This window comes from Nerophis ophidion, unplaced genomic scaffold (assembly GCF_033978795.1).
Source record: "Nerophis ophidion isolate RoL-2023_Sa unplaced genomic scaffold, RoL_Noph_v1.0 HiC_scaffold_31, whole genome shotgun sequence".
NCBI lineage: Eukaryota > Metazoa > Chordata > Actinopteri > Syngnathiformes > Syngnathidae > Nerophis > Nerophis ophidion.
Genome location: NW_026906953.1, coordinates 1,230,001 through 1,241,926, shown reverse-complemented (window position 1 = coordinate 1,241,926; position 11,926 = coordinate 1,230,001). Strand labels below are relative to the sequence as shown.

General features: G+C 43.2%; 1 protein-coding gene across 1 annotated transcript in view; it reads left to right on the top strand.

Annotated features, from left to right (window-relative positions):
• The first annotated feature begins 4,070 nt into the window (after window positions 1-4,070).
• Window positions 4,071-11,926, top strand: part of LOC133546531 (zinc finger protein 33A-like) — a 25,227-nt gene continuing 17,371 nt past the window's right edge. The window contains exons 1-3 of the mRNA XM_061892299.1: window positions 4,071-4,117; window positions 5,617-5,848; window positions 6,068-6,182. Coding sequence (XP_061748283.1) covers window positions 5,699-5,848; window positions 6,068-6,182 — 265 coding nt within the window. The 5' untranslated portion in view covers window positions 4,071-4,117; window positions 5,617-5,698. The remainder of the gene's footprint in view (window positions 4,118-5,616; window positions 5,849-6,067; window positions 6,183-11,926) is intronic.

Here is an 11,926-nt window from a genome sequence, read left to right as displayed (position 1 = left end):
TATGGGGGTGTATTAGTGCCCAAGGCATGGGTAACTTACACATGTGTGATGGTATGGGGGTGTATTAGTGCCCAAGGCATGGGTAACTTACACATGTGTGATGGTATGGGGGTGTATTAGTGCCCAAGGCATGGGTAACTGAATGGGAAAGAATTCCACTTTCAAAGCTTCAACAATTAATTTCCTCAGTTCCCAAAGGTGCCCTGTGATGAGGTGGCGACTTGTCCAGGGTGTACCCCGCCTTCCGCCCGATTGTAGCTGAGATAGGCGCCAGCGCCCCCCGCGACCCCAAAAGGGAATAAGCGGTAGAAAATGGATGGATGGAGTTCCCAAAGGTTTATTGAGTGTTGTTAAAAGAAAAGGTGATGTAACACAGAGGTGAACATGCCCTTGCCCAACTACTTTGGCACGTGTTGAAACCATGAAATTATAAGTTAATTATTTTTTCCCCCAAAAAAACAAAGTTTCTGAGTTTGAACATCAAATATGTTGTCTTTGTAGTGCATTCAATTGAATATGGGTTGAAAATGATTTGCAAATCATTGTATTCCATTTATATTTACATCTAACACAATTTCCCAACTCATATGGAAAAGGGGTTTGTAGATCAGGCCCTTGATGTTCTTTATCATTAGCACTCATCAAAAGTTGGCTGTGATACTTTCTATTGCGTGCGCTTACACCAGTATCAAGGAGGGAAGCTTTTATTTCCCTGCTAAACTTGTAACAGGTGTCTACATCACACCTTCAAACAGCAAGTTTGCAAGTTGACCCTTACAAAGATACCAACAATCCAGAATGTAACAGAAGGTCAATATTATATTGAATATGGCTGACATAAAGGTGTATAACAAAGATGAATAAATTATATTAATAACTTCAACTTACAAAGTGTGTGAGTGATGCTTCTTCACCACTGCTTTGTTTATTGTTCTGGTTTCCAAGAAAGAGAAGATGTTTTACTTAGCAGCTGGATGGTATTGGGCTGAAATGAAAGAGAAAGCAGGTGAAATTCACATCTCATGAATGACAGCAGATACTTTTGTGTCCCTCACCTTGTCTGCTTGGGCGACGCTTGATGATGAAGATGATGATGGGGGTGGGGGCCGCCAGGAGGAGCACCACAGCGAGGACCGCCAGCGTGGCAGTGACGCTCACGTTGCCTGTTGGTATGGTATGATTGATTTGTTTGACAAGTCACATGAAGGAACATCAGGTGCTTCCATTGACACTATTCAACATGTCCTAGATGTGTCTTTCTCACCTTCATGGCTTGCTTCTTCTCTCCAGCTTGGTGACCAGGTCCTCCTTCACGCCAGACAGCTGGAACACACATTCCTACTTGCCCTCCACCTCCACCCACATCTGGAAGGTTCCGTCGTGGTTGAGGAGCAGCTCTCCGTGCTCCACCTCCTCCATCTGCTCGCCATCTTTCCTCCAAAACAAGTGGGCTCGGTCGGGGTAGAAACCTGTCGCCGTGCAGCTGACCGGAGAGGATGGACTCTTCTGGAGGAGGAACACCTTTGGAAGCTCTGCCCAGGAAGTGACGTGTGAATGGAGGATGACGTGGAGAGAAGATGGAGGTAAAGATGGAGAGAAATGGAGAGAATGGAGGAATAGATGTAGAGAATAGAAGCGAATAAAGGTAAAGATGGAGAAAAAAGGAGAAAACTGAGGTAAAGATGGAGAGAAAAGGTGAGAATGAAGGTAAGGATGGAGCAAATAAAAGGTAAAGAAGGAGAAAATGCAGTTAAGATAGAGAAAAAAGGAGAGAATAGAAGTAAAAAGAAAGAGAAAAGGAGAGAATGGAGGGTATTATGGAGAGAAGAGGCAATAATGAAGATAAAGATAGAGAGAAAAGGAGGAAAGGGAGAATGAAGGTAAAGATGGAAAGAATGGAGGTAAAGATGTATAAGGCTTGAAAAAAAATGATCCTCTTGGATCACATTTTTCAGGACCTTACTTGGCACCAAAACTCTCCAAATCTTGCAAGCAAAAAAATGATTTAGTTTAGGCGCCCCGAGGCCAAACATCAAATATTAACTCTTGAAAATGTGAATGATTGTGCCCCTCGCCCCAGATTCACGTATCGCCACCAACATCACCAGCGGCATCTATCATGACAGGAGGAACGTAAAAGTCTCAAGAAGCCATATTTGAAAGCCAAAAGGAAGTCAGCCATTTTGGTTTCCATCAGCCATGTTGAAGTCAAAAAGGGGTGGTACTTGAACAAACTCCTCCTCGGGACTTTGACCAAACTTTGACCTGATGGCTCGCCACACAACTTTACACATTTATAACTCGGCTCCACAAACTGAGATTGTACTCAGAGTTGGTACAAATGATGATGATGACACCCTGTCGTGCAGAATGGGTCAGTACCTGTTGGTACCCATTGGTGGTGGGCGGAGCCTGGCAGCCAAAACTGCCCCTCGCCATCAACCATCAAGTTGTCTTTACTTCTCTTTAGATGATGGGATCTCCTTGCAAACTGATATGAGGCCTTTAGGTCGGGGTCTGATCATGACTAGTCATTGATATCATATTGACACCAACATCGCCCCCTTGTGGTGGAAAATTATAACAGTCATAACTTCCTTCCACATGCTCCAATCTTCCTGTTTTGTTTATTTATAGTGGGTCGAGATCATCGTCATTCTACATCCTGTACGCAAATTCAAAATGACTTTTTCATACTCGGCACATTTTCTAAAATAATCTTGTTAATATGCTCAATAAGGTTCTATTCAAATGTAATACAAGTGATACGTAAGACTTTATTATCACACTTAAGTAGATAAGTTTTCAGGTGAAAAAGATGCCACCTCACTAAAAAGATTATTGTTTAACTATTTATTTTCCATGCATTAATTTAGATCCAGAACAAACATTGTTATATATCTTATTATATTATAATCATTACTATAATTGAATGTAAGTTTATGTAAAATATTTTCACACAACAAAGTGTGAATACATGTTGTAAAGTCTGGTGTCAAATTATAATTGATATAATACAATTAGGTATGGCAAATGCATTTTGTTTACTTGCCAACTATTCAAATTATATTTAATATACATATTTGTATAATGTCATGTAATATGACTTCAACATTATTGATGTTAATATAAGAGTTTATTTGCTAGCCAGTTCTACTTCTGAGTATTTATTTTATTTTGTTATTGAACAATTAAACATACATAAACAATGTTTAGACACATTAAGGTACTTTCAATACAATATGAGTCAATGTTTTTTTAATATTTTACTCAGCAATATAAAAAACATCACATTAAATCCAATCCTCCGACAAACAAAACCCGTCAAAGAAAGTAAAAGTAAATATGAGAGACCATACCAATAAAATTAAATTTAAAAATATAAATAAATAATAAACTTGTGCTTGAACATACTTATTTAAAACCACTTAAATTATTTCAGTAAATATAATAATTTAAGTGTTTTTTCTATTTTGTACAATCTTCCAAGACTGAATTAATAAATTGAAATCATTAACACAATGTTAGAATTTGTATTTCACTTTAAGCAAGAGACTTTTGTTTATGAGAGCAAATGTTTCACACTTTATAAACATTGAAATTAATTCACGACACGATTCACGCATGCGCGAAGATCACGTCACTTCCTGGACTTACAATTGGTTTTATGACGGAGGTCCTGCGACATCACGTTCTGTGATATTTGAATGTTTTATTAATGTTTTGTATAGAAATAGATTATCTAGGAGTAAACGGGAATAACAATAAAAACACGTGGAAGGGTACATTTAAATAAATCAGGCAGTAATATCGCTACAACTTCTAGCACTTTCACTCTTGTCATTGCAATAAATGTCGCAGGGGGGCGCCACTGAACCCCAACATTAAAGCTTTGTTTGATATACTTTGAATTTATTTTTGAAAAACAAGACACTCTTTTACATCACGTTGTATTTCAAATAAATATTACGTAAAATAAAAGCATGGTAACAGTGACAGCAGGCAATATCTTATATAGAGCTACCTCTTCGTCCACTCGGCTGTGACGTCATTCCCAGCTTCCGGGGAAAACAGAAGACATCAGAAAGAGAACATCGAAGGAGAAAGACGCTAATAAGTCAGTCCTATTATTTGTTCTCCAGTTTGAAATATTTTTGTCTTATAAAATACATCTTTGATTCTTTATTTAAGGATAAAGTGCTAGATGCACTGTGCCGCTTCTGGTGCTATCTTTGCTTGTTAGTTAGCTTAGCTCGCTAGTTAGCTTAGCTTGTTAGCTGCTAACAAAGAGACGCGCACGTTATCAACACATCGCTAAGTAGAGATCAAGTGATTGATTGATTGATACTTGTATTAGTAGATTGCACAGTACAGTACATATTCCGTACAATTGACCACTAAATGGTAACACCCGAATAAGTTTTTCAACTTGTTTAAGTCGGGGTCCACGTTAATCAATTTATGGTAAGTGTGAGTAAAGTGTTGTGATTGTGTGAAAATGTGCCAAAGAACCATAGCAAAGTATGAGGAGGAACTCATACAGTACTATGTAGAAAGTAGCATTTAAAGTACAAAAATACTGAAGGAAAATAAATGAAAATATAATTTCAAATGGGTAAAAGGCTATGTATATTCTTAGTTATAAGTAGCCGCAACCTGTATATTTTCTTTTGGATAAGGACTTCCACATATTGGTGGTATAGCAGGCAAACAAATTAGAGCCTTTTATTGAGTGAAATCTGGGTTGAATGTGATTTTTACAACTACCTCTGGTGTTATAATGGTGAATATATTTTGAAGTATCTAGACAGGTACATGGGTATTTTAGTGGTATGGTGTATCTTGTACACCAGACCAACTGCAAGAAGATGTACTCTGTCTGCCACCAAGAGCCTCCCCATGTTAAGGAAATGGTTGGCGGAAAGGTGAGCCCGAGATGGACGGTTGAGTAGAAGCCCAATCATTTTGTTTTGGGCTGTCTAGAGTTGGTTTTTCGGGGCTTTTAAGGCGTCAAGGTACCAAACATGAACTCCGTAGTCAAAGTGAAGTTAAATGAGTGCTTGTGTTAGAGTCTTAAAGGGGAACATTATCACCACACCTATGTAAGCATCAATATGTACCTTGAGGTTGCAGAAAAAAGACCATATATTTTTTTAACCGATTTCCAAGCTCTAGATGGGTGAATTTTGCTGAATTAAACGCCTTTTTATTATTCGCTCTCGGAGTCAATAATAGAGGGAATCAATCTGCAATTTTCTCAATCGCATTACAAACACCGAGTCAAATCAGCTCTGTTATTTTCCATTTCTTCGACAGTTTTCCGTACCTTGGAGACATCATGCCTCGTCAGTGTGTTGTCGGAGGGTGTAACAACACCAACAGGGAGGGATTCAAGTTGCACCACTGGCCCAAAGATGCCAAAGTGGCAAGAAATTGGACGAAATTTGTTCAAAATACGAGGGTGTGGGGAAAGCCGACGAAATGGTCAGTGGTTTGTTCCGCACACTTTACCGACGACAGCTATGCTACGACAGAGATGGCAAGAATGTTTGGATATCCACTGACACTCAAAGCAGATGCATTTCCAACTATAAAGTCAAATAAATCTGCCGCCAGACCCCCATTGAACGTGCCGAAGTGTGTGAGCTATTCAGGGACAAAGGAACTTGATAGCACGGCAAGCAGTTTGTTCCGGCAGATGAGCGAGCTAAACCCCCTTGATGTCTTGGCTCACACCGCTTCTACCGAAGATGATCAAGTGAAAAATATGGGCCCTAGTTTCCCTGGCCTGCTGACATCAACTCCAAAACTGGACAAATCAGCTTTCAGGAAAAGAGAGCGGATGAAGGTATGTCTACAGAATATATTAATTGATGAAAACTTTATTCATTACTCGCGGTTTTACGTAAATAAATATACTTAAACTGTGTTTACCAATAATTTAGCTTAAAAACATTTATTTTTTTCAATCATTCGAGTACATTCGGGTAGTCTTGTGTAATGCAGTATTTTGTGTCTCTTTAGGTATGGTTAACCTGAGTGAAGTCTCCCCATTATTTTGTTACAGGTGTTACAGGACATTTTTTCGAACTCTTATCGACATTCCACTGAAGAGGATGATTATCAAACTTTTTCAAGAGCGGATATTGGAGTTCAGATATACCCTGATGTGAAGTCTAAAGGTAAGAATTAATGTCCGAGTACGCTGTGGAATACTCATGATACCGGAGATGGGAAATAGTACGATTAAAATACTTATCACAATGATAAATGTATATTTCACAGGTGTCCAGGTATTTCCACCCACCAGCGGGGTGATCCTGCTATGTAAGAACTAGGGTTGTACGGTATACTGGTATTAGTATAGTACCACGATACTAATTAATCATATTGGGTACTATACCACCTCTAAAAAGTACTACTTCTATGAGTACAGCAATGTTTTTCGGCATCACATCTTCTTTCATTTAAAAAAAAAAAGAATATTATGTTTATAAACTCAGAAAATATGTCTCTGGATACATGAACACTTGAATATGACCGATGTATGATCATGTAACTACCTTGTATCAGATTGATACCCATATTTGTGGTATCATCCAAACCTACTGTAAAGTATCCAAACAACAGAAGAATAAGTGATTATTAAATTTTAACAGAAGTGTAGATGGAACATGTTGTAACAGAAAATAAGAAGATATTAACAGTAAATGAACAAGTAGATTAATAATCCATTTTCTATCACTTGTCTTTTGTAATTTTGACATAAAAATAGAATATAAATGACACAATATCCATCCATCCATCCATCCATCCATCATCTTCCGCTTATCCGAGGTCGGGTCGCGGGGGCAACAGCCTAAGCAGGGAAACCCAGACTTCCCTATCTCCAGCCACTTCGTCTAGCTCTTCCCGGGGGATCCCGAGGCGTTCCCAGGCCAGCCGGGAGACATAGTCTTCCCAACGTGTCCTGGGTCTTCCCCGTGGCCTCCTACCGGTTGGACGTGCCCTAAACACCTCCCTAAGGAGGCGTTCGGGTGGCATCCTGACCAGATGCCCGAACCACCTCATCTGGCTCCTCTCGATGTGAAGGAGCAGCGGCTTTACTTTGAGTTCCTCCCGGATGGCAGAGCTTCTCACCCTATCTCTAAGGGAGAGACCCGCCACACGGCGGAGGAAACTCATTTCGGCCGCTTGTACCCGTGATCTTGTCCTTTCGGTCATGACCCAAAGCTCATGACCATAGGTGAGGATGGGAATGTAGATCAACCGGTAAATTGAGAGCTTTGCCTTCCGGCCTAGCTCCTTCTTCACCACAACGGATCGGTACAACGTCCGCATTACTGAAGACGCCGCACCGATCCGCCTGTCGATCTCACAATCCACTCTTCCCTCACTCGTGAACAAGACTCCTAGGTACTTGAACTCCTCCACTTGGGGCAGGGTCTCCTCCCCAACCCGGAGATGACACCCCACCCTTTTCCGGGCGAGAACCATGGACTCGGACTTGGAGGTGCTGATTCTCATTCCGGTCGCTTCACACTCTGCTGCGAACCGATCCAGCGAGAGCTGAAGATCCCGGTCAGATGAAGCCATCAGGACCACATCATCTGCAAAAAGCAGAGACCTAATCCTGCGGTTACCAAACCGGAACCCCTCAACGCCTTGACTGCGCCTAGAAATTCTGAGCTGCAACCTTATCGTGGTAGAGGAGTTTGCGTGTCCCAATGATTCTAGGAACTATGTTGTCCGGGGGCATAAATCCCCCTGGTAGGGTCTCCCAAGGCAAACAGGTTCTAGGTGAGGGATCAGACAAAGAGCAGCTCGAAGACCTTTATGAAGAAGAAAAACATGGACCCAGATTTCCCTCGCCCGGACGCGGGTCACCGGGGCCCCCCTCTGGAGCCAGGCCCGGAGGTGAGGCAACATGGGTCACCACCCATAGCAGGGGCCATAGAGGTCGGGTGCAATTTGAGCTGGGCGGAAGCCGAAGGCAGGGCACTTGCCGGTCCGATCCTCGGCTACAGAAGCTAGCTCTTGGGACGTGGAACGTCACGTCACTGGGGGGTAAAGAGCCTGAGCTAGTGCGCAAAGTCGAGAAATTCCGGCTGGATTTAGTCGGACTCACTTCGACGCACAGCAAGGGTTCTGGAACCACTTCTCTCAAGAGGGATTGGACCCTCTTCCACTCTGGCGTTGACGGCAGTGAGAGGCGACGGGCTGGGGTGGCAATTCTTGTTTCCCCCCGGCTCAAAGCCTGCACGTTGGAGTTCAACCCGGTGGACGAAAGGGTAGCCTCCCTCCGCCTTCGGGTGGGGGGACGGGTCCTGATGGTTGTTTGTGCTTATGCACCAAACAGCAGTTCAGAGTACCCACCCTTTTTGGGAAGACTTGAGGGAGTACCGGAACGTGCTCCCCCGGGTGATTCCCTTGTCCTACTGGGGGACTTCAACGCTCACGTTGGCAACGACAGTGAAACCTGGAGAGGCGTGATTGGGAAGAATGGCCGCCCGGATCTGAACCCGAGTGGTGTTTTTTTATTGGACTTTTGTGCTCGTCACAGTTTGTCCATAACAAACACCATGTTCAAACATAAGGGTGTCCATATGTGCACTTGGCACCAGGACACCCTAGGCCGCAGTTCCATGATCGACTTTGTAGTTGTGTCATCGGATTTGCGGCCTTATGTTTTGGACACTCAGGTAAAGAGAGGGGCGGAGCTTTCTACCGATCACCACCTGGTGGTGAGTTGGCTGCGATGGTGGGGGAGGATGCCGGACGGACCTGGGAGGCCCAAACACATTTTGAGGGTCTGCTGGGAACGTCTGGCAGAGTCTCCTGTCAGACAAAGTTTCAATTCCCACCTCCGGAAGAACTTTGAACATGTCACGAGGGAGGTGCTGGACATTGAGTCCGAGTGGACCATGTTCCGCACCTCTATTGTCGAGGCGGCAGATTGGAGCTGTAGTCGCAAGGCAGTTGGTGCTTGTCGGGGCGGCAATCCTAAAACCCCTTGGTGGACACCAGCGGTGAGGGATGCCGTCAAGCTGAAGAAGGAGTCCTATCGGGTCCTTTTGGCTCATAGGACTCCGGAGGCAGTGGACAGGTACCGACAGGCCAAGCGGTGTGCAGCTTCTGCGGTCGCGGAGGCAAAAACTCGGACATGGGAGGAGTTCGGGGAAGCCATGGAAAACGACTTCCGGACGGCTTCGAAGCGATTCTGGACCACCGCCCGCCGCCTCAGGAAGGGGAAGCAGTGCACTATCAACACCGTGTATGGTGCGGGTGGTGTTCTGCTGACCTCAACTGCGGATGTTGTGGATAGGTGGAAGGAATACTTCGAAGACCTCCTCAATCCCACCAACACGACTTCCTATGAGGAAGCAGTGCCTGGGGAATCTGTGGTGGACTCTCCTATTTCTGGGGCTGAGGTCGCTGAGGTAGTTAAAAAGCTCCTCGGTGGCAAGGCCCCAGGGGTGGACGAGATCCGCCCGGAGTTCCTTAAGGCTCTGGATGCTGTGGGGCTGTCTTGGTTGACAAGACTTTGCAGCATGGCGTGGACATCGGGGGCGGTACCTCTGGATTGGCAGACCGGGATTTTGGTTCCTCTCTTTAAGAAGGGGGACCGGAGGGTGTGTTCCAACTATCGTGGGATCACACTCCTCAGCCTTCCCGGTAAGGTTTATTCAGGTGTACTGGAGAGGAGGCTACGCCGGATAGTCGAACCTCGGATTCAGGAGGAACAGTGTGGTTTTCGTCCTGGTCGTGGAACTGTGGACCAGCTCTATACTCTCGGCAGGGTTCTTGAGGGTGCATGGGAGTTTGCCCAACCAGTCTACATGTGCATTGTGGACTTGGAGAAGGCATTCGACCGTGTCCCTCGGGAAGTCCTGTGGGGAGTGCTCAGAGAGTATGGGGTATCGGACTGTCTTATTGTGGCGGTCCGCTCCCTGTATGATCAGTGCCAGAGCTTGGTCCGCATTGCCGGCAGTAAGTCGAACACATTTCCAGTGAGGGTTGGACTCCGCCAAGGCTGTCCTTTGTCACAATATGTTACTGCATATGTGAGCAGACTAAATTAGGAGCTTTTGTTTGTTTACTTACTGTACTACTAGAAGACAAGTTGTCTTGTATGTTCACTATTTTATTTAAGGACAAACTTGCAATAAGAAACATATGTTTAATGTACCCTAAGATTTTTTTTTGTTAAAATAAAGCCAATAATGCAGCACTTTGTGGTCACTTTTATTTAGAAAATTATCGAAATACATTTTAGTATAGGTCCCTGTACCAAAATATTGTTATCGGGACAACTCTAGTAAGAACGGAACTCGTCGGTCGATTCTTTGACTAATTTAGTAGTCTTATTTTCACTGGAGGGATTAGTCTCTACAATGCAGCCAAGATAGGTAATCTCATTTTTGTTTGTTATAATATTGTCACCCACTTTGACTGTGAAGTTATTTACTTTTTTGAGGTTAGGAATTGACCCAAAGACCTGTGTACTTGCAAGTACCGGGGCGAGTCTTATTTCGGCAGTTTGTCATTGAAAGCCTTGCTAGTCTAGGTCTTGAGGATTGTAGCTTCGCTTATTTTGTGGCCGTCAGCCTCGGTTCTATGTTCTTTATGGGTACAGAAAATGATGGAATGGTCACTTAAAGGCCTACTGAAAGCCACTACTATCCACCACGCAGTCTGATAGTTTATATATCAATGATGAAATATTAACATTGCAACACATGTCAATACGGCCGCTTTAGTTTACTAAATTACAATTATAAATTTCCCGGGAGTTTCGTCTTGGAAACGTTGTGTAATGATGATGTGTACGCAAGACGTCACGGGTTTATAGGAAGTATGAGCGCTGCACACACACACAGCTAAAAGTCGTCTGCTTTAACGGCATAATTATACAGTATTTTGGACATCTGTGTTGCTGAATCTTTTGCAATTTGTTCAATTAATATTGGAGAAGTCAAAGTAGAAAGATGGAGTTGGGAAGCTTTAGCCTTTAGCCACACAAACACACAGTGATTCCTTGTTTAAAATTCCTGGAGGTGAAACTTTCCTATGGATCAGAGCGCGGTCAAGCCAACATAGATCCCTACCAAATGTCACCCAGCAGGTTTCGGTGAGAAAATTGTGGTTAAAAAGATAGTTCTTACCGGAGAAAAGCTGAGCTTGTGCCGTCCATAGCTGCCGTCGACTCCCCTGAGACACTGGCGTCAACACTAGCGTGGACTCACACCTCCGACTATTAGGTACTATTTAACGCACTAAAACACTAGCAACACAATAGAAAGATAAGGGATTTACCAGAATTATCCTAGTAAATGTGTCTAAAAACATCGGAATCCGTCCTGATGCAATCGTGTTTTTTTTTTTTTTTAACTTTTTTTCTTTTTTCTCTAGTCCGTCACTATCAATATCCTCATACACAAATCTTTCATCCTCGCTCAAATTAAAGGGGAAATTGTTGTTTTTTTCGGTCCGAATAGCACTTTTTGTTGGAGGCTCCCATTAAATACAATGTGAATATGTGAGGAGCCATCAAACATGTGATGTCATCGTATGCGACTTCCGGTAAAGGCAGGGCTTTTCTCTTAGCACCGAAAGTTGCGAACTTTATCGTGGATGTTCTCTACTAAATAATTTCAGCAAAAATATGGCAATATCGCAAAATGATCAAGTATGACACATAGAATGGACCTGCTATCCCCGTTTAAATAAGAAAATCTCATTTCAGTAGGCCTTTAAGCCGCACACAGTAGTTCCACTTGTGGTGATCTTAGACTGGTCAGAAGTAACAAGGAGGTCTATGAAGGTTTAAAAGAACTCACTCACCCTGGTAGTTTGCCTAATGAGCTAAGTGAGACAATGTTGGTGGCACAGTTTAGTGAAGGTTTTAAAAATGGGTGCATCCTTT